At 40.9% G+C, this 22,504-nt stretch overlaps 1 protein-coding gene across 1 annotated transcript; it reads left to right on the forward strand.

Annotated features, from left to right (window-relative positions):
- The first annotated feature begins 397 nt into the window (after window positions 1-397).
- Window positions 398-21,587, forward strand: LOC139668243 (opsin-5-like). Its single transcript, XM_071547768.1, is given in 7 exon segments — window positions 398-470; window positions 473-703; window positions 8,242-8,361; window positions 13,105-13,275; window positions 15,959-16,293; window positions 19,701-19,936; window positions 21,524-21,587. Coding segments are annotated over 7 exon segments (1,230 nt in total).
- The last annotated feature ends 917 nt before the right edge of the window (window positions 21,588-22,504 follow it).

Consider the following 22,504-nt stretch of genomic DNA (forward strand, 5'->3'; position numbering starts at 1 on the left):
GTTACCACTGCCCTGAGGAGCCTGTTCCTGTGCCCAACCACCCTCTGGGTGAAGAACCTTTCCCTGATATCCAAACTAAACCTCCCCTGACACAATTCAAGGCCATTCCCTTGAGTCCTGTCACTGGTCACCACAGAGAAGAGATCAGTGCCTGCCTCCCCTCTTCCCCTCACAAGGAAGTTGTAACTGCAATGAGATCTCTCTTCAATCTCCTCTTGTCCAGGCTGAACAGCCCAAGTGACCTCAGCTGCTCCTCATATGGCTTTCTCTTGAGACCCTATACCATCCTCATGGCCCTCCTTTGGTCATTCTCTAATAGCTTAATGTCATTTTTATACTGTGTTTCCATGTGAGTAATGATATTTTTGGATGAAGTCTTGAAATAAATCATGGCAGGATGCTTTATGCAATTTTGAGTTGGATCCTTGAATGCCCTGGAAAATGGCAGAGCAGAAATGAAGATGGGAAGATGCACTAATGTCTGAACAAAAATACCTTTGCATTTTCCAACAGCAGATGTGAACTACTGCAGACTCCTTTTGTTTTTCAGGCACTTAACTGGACATGAGTGGGATGGCATCAGATCACAACACTTCCTCCCAGGAAGAATATGTCCCACACTATCTTCAGAAGGAAGACCCTTTTGCATCAAAGCTTTCTAGAGAAGCTGACATCATAGCTGGCTTTTATTTGACTGTAATTGGTAAGGATTTTATAATTGGTCTTTGAAATATGCCTGCCTGCTTGCAGCTCTCACAAAGGAGGCAGAAACTGCTGTGCATTAGATGTGTAATTAAATATTTCTTTACAGTAGAAAGAAGAATCTGGGAGGGAGAGGAGAAAATGTGTTAGAAATAGGGTGTCAACAGTTAGTGTCAACAGGCAGTGCAGCTCCAGGTAGCAAAAAGCGACTAGCCATGGACCTTCCAGCAAACAGTGAATAAATGATCAATTTTTTTCCCCTACTGATAGGTTACTACCTTGCATTTAATCATCTCTGAGCAGAACTGGGTTTTCTCCCTATGCCATGTGGGTTTTATAGTCTGTTTCCAAAACATCTCTCATGTGCCTGTGCATGAGAACATCCTGAGACATGCTCATTTGAACCTTGCTCAGCTGCTGGCACTATCTGTCCTCATTTGCACATTATATTGAACAATATTTTCTGCCTAGCATCCTCCCCATCCTTTTGTGCTGTGGTATTTTGCCATGTTCAAAGTGACTTTGCAAGCAGAATAAATACAATTACCTATTGGTTAGTGCACACAGATGATAGCTGAGACTGATTTCTTCCTTAAGGATTCATATGCCAAGGAGTGATCATTCAGCAGGAAGAATGTTGGGCTCTGTTGCTTCTTGGGATAAATTGGTCATTCTTCTTGATAATTTACCTTCTTTGCTTTATGGCAGAGGGCAGAGGTATGTTTTTTGTATCAATACCTGTCTCAACAGTTGAGGGAATGGCATGAAACTGTGTCAGGGGAGGCTGAGGTTGGGTATTAGGAAAAGGTTCTTCACCCAGAGGGTGGTTGGGCACTGAACAAGCTCCCCAGGGGAGTGGTCACGACACCAAACCTGACAGAGCTCAAAAAGTGTTTGAACAATGTTCTCAGGCACATGGTGTGGTTGTTGAGGTTGTCCTGAGCAGTGCCAGGAGGTGGACTTTGATGATCCATGTGAGTACTTTCCAACTCAGAATATTCTATTCTATTCTATTCTATTCTATTCTATTCTATTCTATTCTATTCTATTCTATTCTATTCTATTCTATTCTATTCTATTCTATTCTATTCTTCCTTATGTATTTCATGTTTCTTTATGTATTATGGCTTTAGTTCACGAAGTTTCTCACAGCTCAGCAGTGATTTTCTCCTAAAACCGAGCTAAGATCATAAAACTGTACTATGCCAATCTGGGCTCCAGATGCCAAAAGCTGAACACCAGGCTGAACACAGTGCACAGTGATTCCTTGACATTAATTTCAGTTTTGATTCATTCTCTTGTTCAGTTAGTTCTGCACAAAATACAAAGGTCTGTCTGTCAGTCCTACATTTGTGTTTCTCATTCACTACTTTACATCCCTCCCTTCTACTCTCTCTTACTGCATTTCCTCTGACTGATCTAAGTAATCTAGTTTTTTCTGTAGTGAAGGTATGAAAGTTATAATTTATCTTCTACTTATGTCTTGTGCTTATTTCTCATTTCTGTCCTGTTTATGACTTTACTGAAAAAACAATTCAGAGTAGCAGAGGTGGCAGGTGAAGCTGTCTCAGTGCTGTTCTTGGTATTCATGCACTGTATCCTCACTTTTCACATATATATTTTTTCTGCTGCTCTGCAGGCAGGTGTCTTCCCTGAACTGTTCAAAACAGCCCCCACTTTGGGTCTTTATTCACTTGGTTAAGCAAATTTAGCTTTAATCCCAGGAAATATGTCTGAGTGGCTGCAATGAATCCTTCCAATATACACTGTGTTGCCTTGTTATGTTCTCTGTATTTAGTGTAGATTTATTCTGTTTAAAAAACAAAACAAAACAACAAAAAACCACCAACCCTTGTCAGATGTGAAACATCTTGAGAAAGATGTATATAATCAAATTAAGGCAAGGATCAGGAATCAAAAATTTCCAGTGAAAAGCCAAAAGCCAATGATAAAGTCACTGACTTCCATAAGCAATGTGAAGAGACTGAAATTATAATTCAGAAAGGTCTGAATGACTTTTATATTGGACTTACCAGCAAGATTCCCACCTTCCTGATGTTGTGGGTTGGACATCAGACAGCTCGTGGTGGACTCATTGCCTCCAGTAGCTCAAGCCAAGGAAGTTAAAGCCACAGCTCTGCTGTAACATGTGTAGCTTTACACATCATATCCTACATTTAGCTCTGTGTTTAACTTCTTAATGTGTTTGTTTTGCATTGCATTTTACTTGGTTAGTTACTTTACCTTTATGGTCATTACACACTCCAGTAGCAGCTCTCATTAGAGCCAATTATAGTCTTCACATATGCACGTAAATGCTGCATTTGCATCTTCCTTGGACTAGGAACTGTAGAATAACACACCACTGATTCTGCAGATATTTTTAATTCACTTTAGCAATCATTGCACTGTTTTTAAGGACACATAGTGCAGCTGCTGGTTCATTGTGACCTCAGCCATTTCAGCAACTGGTTTCATAATTTCAAGACCAGCACAGCAATGTTTTAGACATTTTATATCACACAGTAGTGCATATTAAGTGGTCAGAGGCCAAGAGAAGTGCAGAACCCTCCACTCTCCTGTCTCTTTTTCTCCCTTTTGTAGGGGTTTGTGTGAAGGAGAGTGTAAGTTTTCTTGACACTAAAGCACAACTGCACCTTATGGCTTTTAGCCACTAAGAGAGGAAATTAAAGAAAAGTGGTGGAAGGACCAATGTCAGGTCTTCTCTGTTTGTGAATAGATGGGGTAAAGTAGCCTTTAAACACATCTTTCTTTTAAAAAAGGAAAAAAATAGTCCAAGGTTGGGCTAATAATCTTGGAGATCTTTTCCAACCTTATTGATTCTACATATGTGGGTTTTTATTATAACTTGTGGTTCAGACTGAACCCGTCACTTCAGTTCAGTTCAGTGGCAGCACTGAACTGCATTCCCTACTCCTTTCCAGATCCCTTCCAAGAACTTGTGGCCCCTCATAAGGATGGTTTGTGTGGGCATTATGAAGGCAGGGAGAGGCAGGTGAAGAGATGGGAAGCCAGGACTTCTATCATGCATCTTTTTGCACTTGAGTTTAAACTCATTTTTTTGCAAATGAGTTTAATTTTTTTTTCTTTCGTCCTTGAAGAAAATCAGGGGTCTTGACCAATCAGGGGTAAATTCTATGTGAGTGCATGATCTTTTTTCCTGACTAGCTGATTTCCACATGTAGGGTTTTTTTGTCTAGAAAAAAAATAATGAAACCATGCAAGTGGTTTAAGGGATCCAATTCTTTTTACTTTGTCATTTCCCCCACCAGCTTTTTCATCACTGTCTTGATTGCTTTGCTGCATGGCCAGGCAGGGTGACAAACTACTGAGCGGGGACCCGCTGGCTGGCAGCTCCTTTGAAACCCTGTGGCAAGTAACTATTGATTTGCAAAGTGTTGCTGCACACTTCCTCAGCGTGTTATGAAACAGCTTAATTGAAAACAAAATCCTCAACTATCTTTTTTTTATTTTTTTATTTTCTCTAGTGGTTTAGTGCTGCTGTCAGATTGGAGAAATGGAAGCTTTTTCCTTCAGTTTAGTACTTTTAAACACTTTCCTCTCTTGCTGTGGGTTGTGTGCCTCAGCCTGGCTCTTACTCTGCAGATGCCACTTTAGCTATCACATCCTTGGCTCTTTGTTTGCTGATATGTCACAGTGCTACAGTGCCATGGGCAGTTGTTCCCAGAGCTGTTTGGTCCTGGAAAAGACCCTTTATTTTGTATCTGAAGAGTCTTTTTTCCATGGTTCCAACCTACCAGAACTGGAGATTACACCAGCAAGTGCTCCAGTTAACTGCTGGGAAAGTCATTTAATAGAAGGGGAAATGGAGCATTAAGGAGATTATAAAGTTTTGATCACTGAAGAATTAAAAGAGAATTCATCTAAGCTATTGTCAGATTCAGGCATAGACCTGAGTGCCATGATCTAGTAAATGGACTAGAGTTGGACCAAGGGTTGGACTCGATGATCTTGGAGGTCTTTTCCAACCCAATCGATTCTATGATTCTATGATTCTAAAGACAACAGAAGTTACCACTGGACCCCTTCCAGGTGCAGGATTAGGGGGTCAGTGGGCTGAGGCTCTCTGGAACATTGATATTAATAATGAAGTATTGCTTTAGAGGTTTGGCTGATGGAGACATCTCTCTTGACTGCCAGTCAGTTGAAGAAGTTTCAGGAAAATGTCAAGTGCTTTCAAAAGGTATTTCAAACTGGATGCTGGTCCTAGTTATCCTAAATATCACTGGAGAGATAAATGGCATTAAGAGAGAAAAGGATTAAAATGTATAAAAAATTCTTGCAACATTGGGATTCATTGACTTAGCTGTGAGGAAAAAAATAATTCATATGAATAACTCCGTCTGCTTCCAATTCAGATTAAATTTGCAGAGCCATAGGAGTAGGTTGTTCTTTAAATTTAATTCAGCAAAGGGAAATTAAATTTACTGTGAAAACCTAAGATCAATAGTAAGCCAGCTTCTGTCCTGCCTTTAAAAAAATAATATAGAAAGCAATACTGTCAATATAAAAATAAGAAAAGTGTCCAATCAGTGTTGCATTTACTACCAAAAAATTCAAAATCAAGGTATTTTTCTCCTGAGTTTGGTGAAACTTTTGTCTCCACAGTCACTTGGTAAATAGTCTGGTTTTAGCCCCTGGGAACCAATTTTTTCTCTGCCTCATGCATGTTCCCAGGTTGGGTTTCTTGATTTTGTGGGGATGTGACACCCTTGATGGGCCAAAGCAAAGAACTAAATACCCATTTAAATACTGGACTATTAATTACTGAATTACCAAGTTCATTACTAAATAATTAAATACCCATTTAATGACTTAGCTTCAATTCCTGAGGTCTGGCCTGACAGAATAGTCTGATGAGAATTATGTGGTACTCAGAGATACAGTATTTGGAGAGGGCAGCATTGCTGGGAGGCTGGGCAGCTGCTGGGGTCTGTTGGAAATAAAGGATATGGCTGAGTTTGCCCCAGCAGAGCTGTGAGTAGGAAGGCATCACAGAGTGACTTTGCTGCCTCATCAACAGAGGAAAGTTGGGTTATTTATGACCTTTTTGTGGTAGTGTGGTGAGTTGGTGTCAGGTGGTAGCCAAGCATTCAGGACAACCCTCACAGTGGGACAGGGAGGAAATAGGCAGAGAAAAAACAGTGGAGATGAAGCCAGGGGAGTTAAAGACAAGGAGAACCATCCCCAGGTACTGCAGTGGCAAACAGGCTCACTGAGGATAGATTAATTTAGAATCAGAATTATAGAATATTTAGGGTTGGAAGGGACTTTAAAGATCATCTAGTTCCAATCCCCAAACTTCCAACTCCCTAAACTTAACATTTAATTATTATTTATGTAAGGAGAAACAAAGATGACAAGCATAAAATACTTAAAGGAAAACACCAAACACCTTTCCTCTCCCTTTCCCAGGCTGAACTTCTGTCCGAAATCTCCCTCATTGCCATTGCAGACCCCTTTGGAAAGACAAAGGTGGGGCAGGAGACTGAGGTTTCTACTTCTCTTTGCTCTTCACTTTTTTCCTCTGTGTCTCCCTCCTTTTTACTTGTCTCCTCTGCTCCGGTGTGAGGCTCTATGGGCCAAGGCCCCTTTGGCTTTTCCATCTTTGGGTGTGACTCTTGCCTCATGAGAGGGATGTTGTGTGTGCTGTTCTGTTTCCACAACAAAACTCTCACTCTGAGCTTAAACTCTTTTAAATGTGAGTTAGTGAAGAATCATTTTTCTTTAAGGGCACTGGAAACCCTACAAATTTTGGTACAAGTGTGATTAATTCCACGGCTGATTAGCCACTTGTAGTGTGATTCCCTGCAGGTCCTTGGGTTGTGATACGGAAAAAAAAGATGTCAGCCAAGAAGAAAAGTATCCCTGCTCATGCACTGAATTCCACCTGGAAGTTAAAATCAGATTAATCAGATTTATTTTATTATTTTTTCTTTCTCATGTGTCTCGGTTTGAGGCGAAAAAACCAAAATGTTTTACCCACAAGCAGGGGAGGGGCCTCCTCCACAATAATCACACCACTCTTTATCAAATTTAAGAAAAGGAATTTTAATACAAGAAGGATAACTGATATATATATATATATATGTAAACAGACTAGTACAATCCACTTCCCCAACACCACAAGAGAGGAAAAAAAAAACAAACCAAAAGAAACAAAACAACAACAAAACCCAGCAGGTTTTTTTCTCCGGGAGAAAAGGTTATACTTAAGTGTCCTTGTCACAGCCCGCTGGCTGCAGAGTGAGTTTCAGTCCCTCTCCAGCGAGACAAACGAGCAGTGAGCTTTCAGATGGACTCAGTCTCTTCCCCCTGTGTTCCCCGTCCAAGAAGCCGAAAGGTACGAGCAACCAGCAGCAAATCCAAGGCAGGTAGCAACAGCAGCGCGGCACGAAAAGTAGTCCGAGGTGGGCAGCGGCAAGACAGCCAGGAAAAAAAACCCCAGCAGTAACCAGCAGGGCAGCCTGCCTCCTTCGAGCCCCCACTCCCCCGTTCTGCCGAGCCAAGACTCCCGAGAAATCCAAAAAAAAAAGAAACCAAAAGAGACAAACCTGCCCCCACCCCAGCCATCAACAGTTAACTACTTCTTTTGTTAACCGCTGTCCTGGGCAGTTAAGTGGCAGGGGAGAGAATTTACATAATAATCCCAAACTACAACATCATGACAGAAATAAATTTTATTGTAAAATTTCAGATTTTATATTAATGTCTTAATTTGCATTGTATTAGAAATTTAGGGGCAGTTAAATGCCTCCCTGCCATCCGATCCCGTCAGATCTCGGAAGCTCAGCAGGGTCAGCCCCGGATTAGTACTTGGATGGGAGACCTCCTGGGAAATGCCGGGTGCTGTAGGTTCTAGTCCTGAGGACTTCACTGGCACTGTCCAAGCTCGCTCGGCCGTGGCAGATGAACCTCAGGACTGAAACGGTGGGGCCAGTTCTGCGCACACTGAGCCTCACCTAAAATCCACTGCGCAGGCTGGAAGGGCACACCCACGTGGGGACAGCCCTGCCCAAATCTTCGTTCACGAAGTTTGGCCATACATACATTAGAAATTTATCCTTCAACTTCTTATTACAATATTTTATAAAATTAAGGTTGGTCAGATGGGAGTCCTTGTAATTGCAGAGAGCTGAATATCATTCTTGTGGCTGTATAAATGTTGGTAAGAAAAAAAAGGGGTTGATGACGACAGAGGAATTATAGGACTTCTGTTGTGAGCATTCAGTCAATAGTTGTGTGGACTCAGATGGTGAAGGCAATGCTTTGCTGCAGAGGGGAAAATAACATTTGCTGTGGGAGGGAGGTGTCTGCAGTCAATGTCTTTATGAGCTGCATAATGACAATGAGATGATCATGTTTTAGAGTAAAATGTCCAGCATAGGACCACTGGTTCAGGCTGAAAATATCATGGAAATTCACCAGGAAGATGGGATATTGCTGTTTTTGAAGAAGCTTCTGATTTGATTGTTATTCTGTTTTTCATTATTATAGGGATCCTTTCAACTCTGGGAAATGGGTATGTTATTTTTATGTCCTTGAAGCGAAAAAAGAAGTTGAGACCTGCTGAGATAATGACTGTTAATTTAGCAGTATGTGATCTGGGCATTTCAGGTAATTTCATGTCTTTGTTTTCACTCGTTTTTCCTATCCCACCATTCTTTCTGGCAGCAGCAAGAGACATTCCTCTGAAAGTCATGAGATTCCCAAACGCCTTTTGCTACTGATATTTCTGATCTTTTATTTGCACATAAATAACAGGGAAGGATGGAAAACAACATTCCTCAACGATTTGATGGGAAGAAATGAACAGTACAGAGTTAAAAATAGGGTTGATTTAATTAGTCAGGTGAAACACCTGATACCAGAACCAGGCAGGTCTCCAAAGACAGTTTCCATGTGCACCCTGGCACAGCAACCACAAAATAGCTCAGTATTACGGGCACAGAAAATTATATTTTCTTGCTCTAGGATACAATACAAGGGATCCAAGTGCCTCAGGAATGCATTGGGCCAAATAAGTGGAGAATGCCAGTGGCCATCAGCCTACCAAAGCTAATAGTTTTTTCTCCAGTGACCACCCTCCTTTATCCCTGGATCAGAAAAATAAGCATTTGTTTCAATCTGTAGAGTAAGAGCAACAGCAGCCAATGGGGAGGATTTTTATTTCATCCCCACAGTCTGGATTTCCTGATATGGGAGGAGGAAGCTTTGGAAAGGTTTATACAGAGTTGCAGAGTCAAGAGGCTCTGGATATTGTTTTGGTTCTTCACAGGAGTCTCTCACTCAGCTGGTCATGGCTTCATGCAAATAGAGGGAAGCACTGGATGTCCTTCAGAAAAGGATATTTTGGATGACAGACAATCCAATGGGTATAAAGACCCAGTTGATCATGGGATGGGGATCTCCCCTGTGCAATATAAATGGCAATATATTCCCATGCTCCCAAAGTCATCTGTCCCCTGTGTGCTGTACACACTGGGAGCCCTGCCCTCGTCTCTGTCTCGTCTCTGCATTTTCCCTCATCCAAATGCCCCAAATAGCACTGAACAGTATAAAATTATGGCCCAGGTCTCCCCAGGCTGGTGCTTGTTGTGCTCTCACAGCACAAAGCCAAGACGCTGCTCACCCCTGCAAATCCCAGGCAGTTTGATGATCAAACATGGATTTCTGAAGGAAATGCAAGTTCAGTAGAAGAAAGACATCAGTATAAATATTGCTGCTACCACATGGAAAAATTCCAATGATTTCTTTGGCATTTCTGCCATGAAGATGCTATTTCCATCTTGAAACACTCAGAAGTTAAGGAAAGAAAAACAGACTGGGTTTTTCCTCTTTTGTAATACTCTCATTTTCTCTGTACCTTTCTCTGTGTCTTATGTTACAAGGTTCATGTTTGACTCTTGATAGTCACTCCAATGAGAAGGAGTGTTTCAGGGGAATTTCCCTACCTATATGTTTTGAATGTTGCCCATAGAATCTGTGGCTGCCCCATCCCTGAAGTGTTCAAGGCCAGGTTGGACAGGGCTTAGAGCAACCTGGGACAGTGTGAGGTGTCCCTGTCCATGACAGTGGAACTGGAACTACATGAGCTTTAAGAACTCTTGCCCAAACCATTCTATGATTCTGTGAATTTAACCATATAAACTATATGTCCCAACCATGCTGCAAATTACAGCTTATTTGGGAGCCTTCTTGACTTGAGGGCTGGTAGGTTCTCTGTTAAGCTCTGTCACCAACATACCACTCAGTCACCTTGCTTTCTGCTGTGGGGAATCTCAATCTATTTGTATGTTTAAGCTTTAGAGTTAAAAATAAGTGTGGTTGGCACAACCTTGCATGTTTTTTTTCCCTTCTCTATTTTTTTTTTCATAATGGCAGCTGTTCACATGAGAAATGTGATATGTTCATTCTGCTGGACCGGTTGGAGTAAAGATGGGATAGCTTTTCCCACAATATTCATATTTCTCACACTTACCTTGACACCTTGTTCTAGAAAAAAAGTTCTGCCAAGGTCCTGCTTCCTGTGGATTTCCACAGGGTGGCACCAGTCCCTTGTTCAAAGTTGCATCAGGCTCATTTTGCACTGACATCACGCTCTGAGCCACTCCAAGTCCTACTGCTGAAGAGAAATTTGATTTTGTGTAAATTGCCTTTAAAGCAGGCAATCATTTACATGAGTAAAGTTGCTGACTGTTAACATATATCCTAGCCCATGCCATATTTAATGTTTTTCTTGAAATCTTAATCACTGAGATCAGCTTTTGCTGGAAAAATTAAAAGTGCATTTATTCTGCTCAGAGAAAAGAACATCATACATTGACCTGAGCACAACCTTTAGGGCTCAGGCAGAAATTTCCTTACAGGCTTAGGCTAAAGGAAAATACCTTGTTTAAAAATAAATCTGTTTTTGATGGATTTTCAATCATGATGTTTTTGGTATAGGAGATGGAGCAAAGGCCCTTTTATGAAAGATTTGGTTTTGGTAGAAATGTTTTACTTTGCTGATAATAGTGAAAACAGAATGCTTAGTTTTGAATCAGTTTGATGTGAAATTAAATAATTTGGGGAACAACTCAAAATATTTCCTACAGATCACTTCAACAAAATGGAGACGTTTATAGAATCATAGAATCGATTGGGTTGGAAAAGACCTCCAAGATCATCGAGTCCAACCCTTGGTCCAACTCCAGTCCCTTTACCAGATCATGGCACTCAGCGCCACGTTCAATCTGCGTTTAAAAATCTCTAGGGATGGTGAATCCACCACCTCTCTGGGCAGCCCATTCCAATGCCTGAGCACTCTCTCTGGAAAGAATTTTTTTCTGATATCCAACTTAAATTTCCCCTGGCAGAGCTTGAGCCCATCGTGCCCCCTTGTCCTATTGCTGAGTGCCTGGGAGAAGAGACCAGCCCCCACCTGGCCAGAACTTCCCTTCAGGTAGTTCTAGACAGTGCTGAGGTCACCTCTGAGCCTCCTCTTCTCCAGGCTAAACAAGCCCAGCTCCCTCAGCCTCTCCCCACAGCACTTGTGCTCCAGTCCCTTCACCAGCCTTGTTGCTCTTCTCTGGACTCGCTCCAGCACCTCAATATCCTTTCTGAACTGAGGGGCCCAGAACTGAACACAACACTCAAGGTGTGGCCTCACCAACGCAGAGTACAGGGGAAGGGTCACTGCCCTGGGCCTGCTGGTCACGCTATTTTTGATACAGGCCAGGATCCCATTGGCCTTCTTGGCCACCTGGGCACACTGTTGGCTCCTGTTGAGCTTCCTGTCAATTAGTACTCCAAGGTCCTTGAGTATGTCACCTCGTGGGAATTAGAGTTTGCAAGACCACTTTTGCCCTCTTTATAACCAATTCACTGAGCTGCTATGGTGTTACAGATGCTGTGGTTCAGACAGGGAAAATAGCCCAGGGCAGCTGAGATGTTTTCAAATCCTTGAGGAGCTCTGGCCACCCTGTGCAGGAAGGAATACAGTCACAGGAACATGGAGTTCAATATTTAATGTTGTTTGAATGTTGCAGTTGATTTCTTCAGACCTGGGAGCATTTCAGGTTGGGCTAGTAAGTAGAAATGAAAGATGTGGAAAACATGCTGATGTTCCTAGATTATAAATTTTTGAGCTTTCCGTTCCATTAACATTGGATTTTTTCTTTGTCCTGATTTTGATCAAAAAAATATAAAATACTAATAATTAGGAGGTGGTGGTGATTTCCAAATAAAAAATGGCAATTTTCAAACCTTCTACTTTTTGCAATACTTACGAAGAGTATAAATAATGTAAATCTGATTTAAAGTGAGAATGGAACAACATCTGACCCAACTGCACTTCTTCCATAATACACCACTCACTTTACAAATGGAGAAATAAACTAAAGTGCTACTATGACAGAGCATCAAAAATATTCTATATTTCCCAGCTTTTGGGGGAAGCTTAGAAGGTTTTGATATCTGTGGCCAGGTGACTTTTTGAGAGGCACCTGGATGATGTGTGCCATGGACAGGAGCTGAAACTACTTCTGCAGCTCAGTCACAGCAGCATCTTTCCTTCTCCTGTAACACTTCACCATGTATCCTAGTGTTGGGCTCTGACAGGCTTGCAAAAGTTCTTTTTGAAGACAAGTTTCTTTATCTTGTGGTTCAAGACACTCAACTGACAATCAATAGGGATGTAGACTAGATCTGTGCCTGTTTCAAGCCCTGATTTGACCATCACCTGTACTGTTCAAATACTGACATGTGTTTTGCATGTAGATTTAACACTGACTCTAAAGTTTTCATAATAGGAAGAGCTTGCTCATGTTCGATACTGGAATATTGGTTTCTTTCTAGTTTCTGTGGTCTATAGTAAAGCACCTATTTCCAGCCATTTTGCAGGCTTGGCTTATCCTACCACAGCTTTGGTGCTATGGGATGTAGCTATAGCTGTCTTAAGCTTAGTCCTGTGGATGGAGGACACATAAGTCATAGAATCATAGAATGATTTGGGTTGGAAGGCGCCTTAAAGATAATCTGGTTCCGAACCCCCAACATGGGTAGTAACACCCTTACTAGACCAGGTTGCTCCAAGCCTCTTCCAACCTGACCTTAAACACTTCCAGGGATGGAGCATCCACAACTTGTGTGTGTAACCTGTTCCAGTGCCTCACCAGCCTCACAGTAAAGATTTTCTTCCTAATATCTCATCTAAATTTACACTCCTTCAGCTTCAAGTAATCACCACTACTGTGCCCTAAGCCCTCTCTCCATGTTTGTATTAGTTCTGTGCACAGGAGTTTTGCCTCTGTGAAGAAGGGTGGCTTTATCAATGATGGATTTTATCAGCTGACTGGCATTCTCTTCTCCTCTTTGAAGTTGTAGGCAAACCCTTCAGTATCATTTCCTTCTTTTCTCACCGCTGGATGTTTGGATGGATAGGCTGCCGCTGGTATGGATGGGCTGGTTTCTTCTTTGGCTGTGGGAGCCTCATTACCATGACAGCTGTCAGCCTGGACAGGTACCTAAAAATCTGCCACTTGTCCTATGGTAAGACAACTATATATCTACACACAGAGATAGCTATTTTATCTATGGCTATAGAGAAACCACTTTAAGTGCTAGAGTTCACTACACTGAAAATATACCTAAGCTCTCCAGAATGTTTTTCTTAACTATAGAGAGGGATACATAGATAAGATTAACACATTTTTATGATCCAAGTAATCCCAGTTGAATTTGTTTTGTTGGACATAACACCTTCACTGTTGTCCCTCTGCTGTCTGCTTAAGCCATGAGGTTTTGTAATTCCTCATAGATAAATCACTTTGGGTCTATGGAGGCCTATTAACATTAACAGATGGAAGTCTTTTGGACCAACACATAGAAGTATTCCCTATTAGATGCCTAAATTTTAAGATATGTGGCAAGCTATTTAAAACATCTATCAGATTTGGATGGACAGTAAGTCATAATGTGATATCATCTCTCTAATAATGGAGATGGAACCCGAGAGGATGAAATGAATTTAGCAATAAAAGCTGTTAGCACCATATCCATCAATGTCTTATATCTCTTGAATATGATATATTATGTGCTTCATTCTTTCCGCTTAAAAGATATTGTCACAGTTTAGAAAAGAAGTTCTTCTTGCTTTGGAAAAGACTAAATTCCCATCAAAATATAGGGAATAGTCAAGGTGATCTTACATGTAAGAAACATCTTGCCCATGTGACTGGGGGGACAGAAAACAGAATTGTTTATAATGATATAGAATATCAATCATCCAACATTAAGTTATAAGGAATATTTGCAGCTAGGAAGTATAAACAAGCCTGTGTGTGTGTAAGCAGTTAGAAGCTGTGGTGCTGAGCTCAGATGTGCTATCATAGACCCTGGCATGTCCATTGATCTTGGTAGGTCCATACTTTTTCCTTAAATGGGAGTGCAGGGTAGGTCTCCTTAGCTGAGTTTTACATATACCCTTCACATTAAGTGGAATTTCAGCTCTTTCAATAGAAGTCTTATGAAAATAATTCAGTGACAACCCAAATCATTGACTATTTTTCAGAGACTTGGTGAGCTTAAGTATTTCATGCCCAATGGCATTCATGTCACCAACTCTGGTATTTAGAATGACATCTTAGTTCCCAAGGGAAAGCATGCTTCAAAACCTTTATTCTCAAGAGCACTGATCTTGGTTGTCCCTACAAAATGATAGAGAGTAATAAATATATTTGTCATCATCTCGGTGGTTAAATTAGATGTATAGTGCCTCAACCAGTCATCAGGAACCTGGGGTACCTGATTCTGTACCTACAAATTTTGGCACTAGGTTGCTAAGATTTGACAATGGTTGTGAAAATAATGGTGTTCTTTTAATGCTCAAACTATTGTTGCCTTTTTTTTCCACTCCTGAACACAACAAATCGCCTTTATGTTTCTCAGCCCTCATACATGACTACATGACTTGTTAGGAAGTGTTCATTTTCCTTCCAGTGACCTGCAAACATAAAATCAACTGAGAAAGGACACTGGTCACATTCAAATTACAGTTGTTTCTTTGCTTTGGTTTTTTTCTAAGTAATTCTGAAAGAAAGCTCATTAATGTTAGTGTGAAATGAGTGAAAAGTCCCCTGTGAGTCAGGGACTGCAAACAAGTTGGAGCTTCCAAACCAGAAGGAGCATTGCATCATATTTTGAGTTTCTGAATAAACCACAGATATTAACTTGTTAGTCCTATCCCAGTCCAACCTGTTGAACATATGTGATGATGGAAAGCTTGTAAACTGAAGCTTTTTTAGATGAATTAGAGCTGTGTGCAAGATGAGCAGAAAGGCGATATTCCATTCCACAGCTCCAGGCATGCATTTAATAAAATCAGCATTAATTTAAAAAATGGGCAAGGATACATGAAAACACCTATAATGGATACTTATGACAGGATTTGCTGTACTGGAAATGAATGACAAGGTAAAAATAAGTCTTGGATATCTTATTCCCCCTGTAAAGCCTTATTTTTCAGTCACTTGGGTTAATGATTTATGTTGAGAAGTGTCCTGAGATTGAATTTGAGCCAGGTAATATATGACATAAAGAAGAAGAAATAATGTGAGTTGCATTTAACAGTTGCTGTGGGTGAACCTTCATAATGAGTAATTGACAAGCTAAATTAAAGATTTAGTCCTTCATGTGGGTTCAACCTCTATGACCTCAACCTGACAACACACTATGAATACACTGTTAGAGACAACAAAGCAATTTCCAAAATTACTATACAAGATTCCCACAACTGATGCTGAGCTGGTTGGTTGTATTGCTTTAGTTTGGACCTTCTCAGTTGCAAATCATCACAACTTAAAGCAAAGATCTGAAATAAAGTCTGCTGGAGCCTACAAGTGGAGTGTGTCTTCATGAGGCACAACATAAGCCGGAGGGACTTGCTTAGGGTCACTTATGAATAGCTGGAAGGAGTCAAGGTGAACACTACAGAGTTGTTGTCAAACAGCTGAGCAAACTTGTACTTCATAGAATCATAGAACCACAGAATGATTTGGTTTGGAAGGGACCTTAAAGACACCTAGTTCCATCCCCCAGCAGGGACAGCTCCCACTAGACCAGATTGCTCAAAATTATGACCAGCCTGGCCTTGAACTCTTCCATGTGACATATTGTGTTCAATTGTGCCAAATACATCTGGACAAGAGCTTGTAACTCTTGAATTATCTTGCAGGTACGTGGCTTAAGAGACATCATGCATTTATCTGTCTGGCAGTTATCTGGGCCTATGCTACATTCTGGGCTACAGTGCCCTTCGCTGGGGTGGGGAGCTATGCCCCCGAGCCCTTTGGAACCTCCTGCACTCTGGACTGGTGGCTGGCACAGGCCTCTGTGGCTGGACAGGCTTTTGTTCTGAGCATTCTTTTCTTCTGCCTCCTGCTCCCAACTGCAGTAATTGTGTTTTCCTATGTCAAAATAATTTTAAAAGTCAAATCGTCCAACAAAGAGGTCGCTCACTACGATACCAGAATTCAGAACAGCCACGTACTTGAAATGAAGCTGACCAAGGTAGGTAGGAACATTGACCTCACTTTGCTTTGTTGGGTCACAGAAGCAGGTTTGGAGACAATAATATGATGCTCTGAATGTGTTCCTGTAGCTTTCTCCTTTGTTACTGAGGGAAAACAGGAGTGGGAAGATAATTCTGTGATTAGGGCACTCAAGTCCCTGAGATCAGGATTCACTCTGAACCCTGCGGTAGCTTTCCTTTGCGACCTTACAAGTCATATCATCTCCCTGTGGCCCTGTTTCCCACCATAAAGCATCCTCATTGTTCAGAAACAGTTGTAAAGATAAATTCAAGGAGTTTGAGGTGCACAGAAATTATAACAGAAAGCAGATAAAGAGCAGATTTTGAGGGAAATAAAGCTTTCAGATAGTTTACATTCCTCTGTTAATGAACTTATAAACTAAAATCAGTCCTGTGACCTTGCAATTGTTTTCATGCAAATAATTTATCATTTAGGTTCATTCCTGAGCTGCTGATAAAAAAAACACTGAAGTGCTGAGATTAATTTTGCATCTCAGACCATATCCTCTTTTCCCTTTCTGATTAAATTTATTTTCTCTGGCAATGGTGACAGCCATGATCCTTATTACTGGTTATTGTGCCAGCAAATGTCTCAAAATAGAGACTTGTATTGAACAAAACCAGAATCCCCAGCTGTAAAAGATTTGCCAGCCTCTGTAAGCCTTGCCAGGAGAGAGACAAGCAGTAACTTTTGCTTGGCTGATCAAATTTTATTACCATTTTTTGTGAGTTGAACTGAAAGTTATATAACATAAAGCAATAAAGGAACATTATGTCTAAACATCTTGGAGGATCTCAGCTGGTACCTGCAGGGTCAGTGCTGCAATACAGCTGGTACAACCTCCTTTCAAAAGGGTCTTTCAATATGGCGCTGTTTCCTTGTGTTTTTTTCAGCAAATTTCCTTTGAAGAACAATGGAAACTTTTGATTTGAGGCTGTAGATTTACTTTGGCCACATTGGAGGGATCATGTAAAACTTCATTGTGATCTGAGTTGAAACACTAATAATTGTCCCTTCTGCCTTGTATTTACAGTGGGGAACATAATATTGGGATAAATATAAGAATGGCAAATGAGTTTCCCTTGTGACCTATTTGACTCCACAGCACAATTTGTAACAAACAGGCTGTGTTTGAGATTCTTGGCTCACATGCACTGTTCCTTCAGTGACAGACAACAACAACAAAAAAAGAGGCTACAGAAAAAGTTATGTAATATCCCCAAATCCTTGTGCTTTCTGGTGATTTTTTTTTCCAATCCTGCTAATTGCCTTATTCCAAATGAGTGCACAAGTGCTGTTCCCAGGCTGGATGCAGTAATAGCCTGTCAATGGCAGAGGTGTAATGGCAGGTGTTCAGATTGTATTATTGCCTGATGTCATCTTAGGCAATACTAGGTATGACTGAATGCAGACAGGCTGGTTCAGGTAAGTACATAAATTGCAAATTCTAGCCCCAAACACTTTTTATTTCATATTTATACTAAACTTTCTTGTGGTTACTGTCTTGGGTTGAGCTGGCAAAACGCCAACTGTCCAGGAGAGAGTGAAAAGAGTTCTTCCTCCCCCCAACCAGCTAAGGGAAAAAGAAGAGGGAGAGGAAAAAAAAAACCCTCAAACCAGGTTTATGCTGAAACTAATTACATGTATTTATACAGAAAAGAGAAAATTAAGAGAAAACTACAATGTAACACACACTTACACAAGTTATGTATAGTATAACAAGAAATAACTTCCCACTCCCCAATTAATACAAAGTGTATTACTTTAAATTTATAAGTACTCTAAAAGACACCCTGCAAGAAAGAGAAAGTATAACAACATATTTCTACTTCCCCTGAACTCAAACAAAATGCAAGAAGCGGCAGCAGGAGCAGGGCCTGACAGATGAGAGCAAATGTGGCACGTCTTCTCTGTACTCCAGCCATGGTAGAACTGACCAAACCATTCCTACACACTTTTACACCCTTTGAGATGATGTGGTATGGTATGGAATACAATATTATTGGCTGGAAGAAGTCAGTTGTTAGCTAGCCCAGCCCAGCTCAAGTTGGCTGACAATTTCAGTCTTAGTCTGAACTTTAAAAGCTAAATTTAGGCCCACCTGGCCAAATCCATAACAGTTACATTTCCTCACATTATAAGGAATTCCTTTACTAATTTGCCAGAAATGTGTTTTTCAGAACTGAAATATTTGCTAGAAATTTTTTTTTAAACTCTCTACATATTGTAATGGGGTACAAATCCGTGATATGGTTTAGGAGAAAGAAAACTAGACATTGTGCCAGCATTCTCACTCTCAATTAAACTCCCAATTTTCAAAAGGTCTTTTTCCCAAGATTTTCAAAAACATTTGCAGCTCTACTATTACCTGTATATTAAACTAAAAGAAAAATTCTATGTTTTTCAAAGACTCTTGTTATGGGTTCACCCAGGTGGGTCTAGATTTGGGCTCTGAAGTCTGGACTAGGCCAAAGCTCTCAGCTGACTTGAGCTGGGCTGAGCTAACAGCTGACCTCTTCTAGCCAGTAATTTTGTATTCCATACCACATTATGACATCATCTCCAGGGCAGTAGGAACCAGTGTGGGAGTGGTTAAGGCAGTCGCTTCTCAGCCTCCTCTTGGGAGGACGCACGATGCTGTCCCAGGGGGGATGGAGAGGACCAGGCCCACCACTGGCTCACAGGGTATCTCAGGAAAGTAAAATGTGTTGTTCTGGGTCTCTCCTTTCTGCTTGAGTTTGTCTCCCTGGGGAATAAGTCTTTTCTTAAGTAATGTGTAGTTAGGACAGTAGAATTTGTGTGTTCGTTAAGAAGTTGAGGTGGAGAAGTTGTTGCAGACTTGTGTGAGTGAATATTTGTACTCTCTTCTAATTGTCTCTTTCTTTCTGTAAAAATATATGTAGTAGTTTTAGTACAAATGTGGTTTGAAGTGTTTTTTTTCCTTTTCCCTCTCTTTTCCTCCCTTTCCCTGGTGTTAGGAGGGAGGCTTTTCTCTCTGTGCTTGGGGGGGTTGGCAGTTGCTTATCTCAAACCAAGACAACTCTCCTCCATAAATAATTTAAATCCAGTGTCAAATTATTATTATTATTATTATTATTTGAGATCTCATTTAGTTTCCTCATTTTAGCCAGATTTTATGGCATTTTTAAAGGTCTGTGATGACAGACTCATTAACTGCTCTGTGTCAGGTGAAAATAAAACAGGCACTAGATAAAGAGAAATGTGTGACAGATTTTCTCATATTGTAAATTTATCTGAAACAAGTTTTCATTTTTCTTTTCCATTCAGTGGCATATTCCCTTGCATTCTGCCCTGCTCTGTGCTGTGCTGCCAGAGCCTGACTGTGCTGGATAAACCCCTTCCTCTCTTTCCTCCTCTCACAAGGTGGCGATGTTGATCTGCGCGGGGTTCCTCCTTGCCTGGATCCCGTACGCTGTGGTCTCCGTCTGGTCAGCCTTTGGACAGCCGGATTCAGTTCCCATTCAGTTTTCAGTGGTACCAACACTGCTTGCAAAGTCAGCAGCCATGTACAACCCAATCATCTACCAGGTCATCGATTGTAAGTTTGCCTGTTGCCGGTCAGGAGGACTGAAGGCGAAGAACTCTTTGAAGAAATCGAGGTAATTTCTTCTTTGAGAAGTAGGATACCTTTAAGTACACAATGTTCTGAAAAGTGTATGTATGGCCAAACTTCACGAACGAAGACTTGGGAAGGGCTGTCCCCACGTGGGTGAGCCCTTCCAGCCTGCGCAGTGGATTTTAGGTGAGGCTCAGCGTGCGCAGAACTGGCCCCACCGTTTCAGTCCTGAGGTTCATCTGCCACGGCCGAGCGAGCTTGGACAGTGCCAGTGAAGTCCTCAGGACTAGAACCTACAGCACCCGGCATTTCCCAGGAGGTCTCCCATCCAAGTACTAATCCGGGGCTGACCCTGCTGAGCTTCCGAGATCTGATGGGATCAGATGTCAGGGAGGCATTTAACTGCCCGTCTGAAAAGTACCAAGCTAAGATATACCAAGAATCACAGCTCTGTGAACTTTATTTCTTATTTTTAACCATGACCTATTTGGGGTCTTCTTTGCAATGAGAATTTGTAAAGTGACTTTAGGTGTATAAAGAGAAGCAAGGAGACAGTCCTTACTTTTATATCCAGCTGCAACTCCACTGATATAGTTTGGAAAAAAGTCCCATTGGTTTTAGCAGGTTTTAGACTAACCCTGTCTTCCTGTTCCTTTTCTTTCATGTCATCATACGAGTTTCCTCCAGAAGATGTTGATGACCTGTATTGCCAGTGAAATAAATGGAGGAGAATTGTATTAATTCCTTATATAATTAACCTGTTAACACTATGCCTTTCAGCCACAGAGTCAGCAGGGAGAGACAAGAGTTCCTTAATCACGCTGTAGATACAAATAACATTAAAATACTCCACCCCAAACAAGACAAATCAAAGTGGAATAAGATCTCATAAGAAGATCTTTAAACTTTCAGGCAAAATTTATGCTGAACCTGAGTGGAGTTCCTGAAAACAGTAATTATGTATTTGGAGGAAAAGTGCTTGTAGTTCTGTTACACCAGACAAGTACCTCACTTCTGTGATTGAACAATGAGATAATGATGGATGTTAATCAGCATAGACTGATACAAAGACCACAAGTGCCATATCACATATAAGTGACTGTGAAACAGTAAAATTCCAGTAATTTTCTTCAAAGACTAAAATATATGTCCCTCACTATGTACTTATTAGTGTCATGAGGACCATTTTATCATTCATGTTATTTCCTTACCAATTCCAGCATTTTTTTCTGTGTTGCTCGGAACGAGCAAGTTTCCACAGCATGTCTTAGCAGATCGTTCCAGGACCTTGCACTCAGATTTATCCCATCTGCAGAATGTACAGCATTTATATATGCTGTAAAAGTCTGAGATGCTGAATTTATAGTTTACCAAAACCCTTCTGCAGTTTTAGTCAAATGGAAGTCAAATCCAGAGTATTCTTCAGAGAATCTTTGGTGGCTGGATTGGTGTTTAACCTCCATGATATCCCTCTGAAGGTTTCCCCTGGTCTCTCATCCTGAATGCAAGTTGGCTTTCCTAGGCCTGTGCAGTGAGTAAAATGATCAGGAGGAACCTCTTCCCATAATTAGGAACTTAATTTCCAGCTTGGTATGAACAAAATGATCATTGTACCTCCTCCTTCCCACAGGACATACACCATATCTGCAGACAGAGACTCGGTGGCGATGAATGAAACCCAGCTGGAATCATGAAAACTCGTTTCACAAACAGCAAATGAAAACTTGATGACAAACAACCCTACTGGCTGAAGTTCCTCTTTCTGTAAATTAATTAAAGCATGGTGACAGTTTTATTTTATTCCCTAGTCCTGTGTACAATGTAGTTCTTTCCATCCTGACCAAAACAGTGCAATTAAAGTTGGGCAAATATTTTAAGTACTCAGAGGAAGAAGAAACAGAGAAATTTTGTTTAGATAAAAAATTTGTATTCACTTCAAATGCTTTAAAATGCCTTTTTTTTTCCTTCTTCTTTTTAACTCTAACAGAAGTGATGGTTTTGAGGATATTTTATTTTCTCTTATGGGAAGGAAAGTATTCATAAAGGCCAGTTTTAGTTTGCCAAAGCTAATCTCCCAACATTCCTACTGCAGTCACTGGAGAACTCGAGCATGAGAGACAGGATTCCTTAGAGGACAAATCTGAATCAGAGCTTCACTTACAAGGGCTCTGAATTACACACTGGGGACACATTAGCCCTGGTTATCCCTGGTGAGCTTCTCTCCAAATCACGTGGCTTTCAGCTATCTTAAACCCACTTTGACTTCAGTCAATATTCAGAAATATTTTCGTTTTCGTTAAGATCAGAAGTACTTGTGAGGAAGATCACAGCGTTGGTAACAGAGGAGTCTCTCAAGTGCAGCTGCAGTGTAATTTTTCAGCACTAAGTGTTAGAAGGATGAGGATTAATAACAATTTAGGAGAATGACAGTCTCACCAAAACAAAGCCTGTTAAGTTTCTAGTGAACTCAGTGGAAAAACAGTGTGTCTTTTAAAGATCTGCAGAGTAAGGAAGCAAAAATTGTTGTGTTGCATCTGTTTCTGCTTTGGATTTATATGAAGGTAGAGGCATCACTACAGATCAGAAATTACCAGTCCAGTATAAGCACATT

The sequence above is a fragment of the Pithys albifrons genome, chromosome 2 (assembly GCF_047495875.1).
Source record: "Pithys albifrons albifrons isolate INPA30051 chromosome 2, PitAlb_v1, whole genome shotgun sequence".
Lineage (NCBI taxonomy): Eukaryota > Metazoa > Chordata > Aves > Passeriformes > Thamnophilidae > Pithys > Pithys albifrons.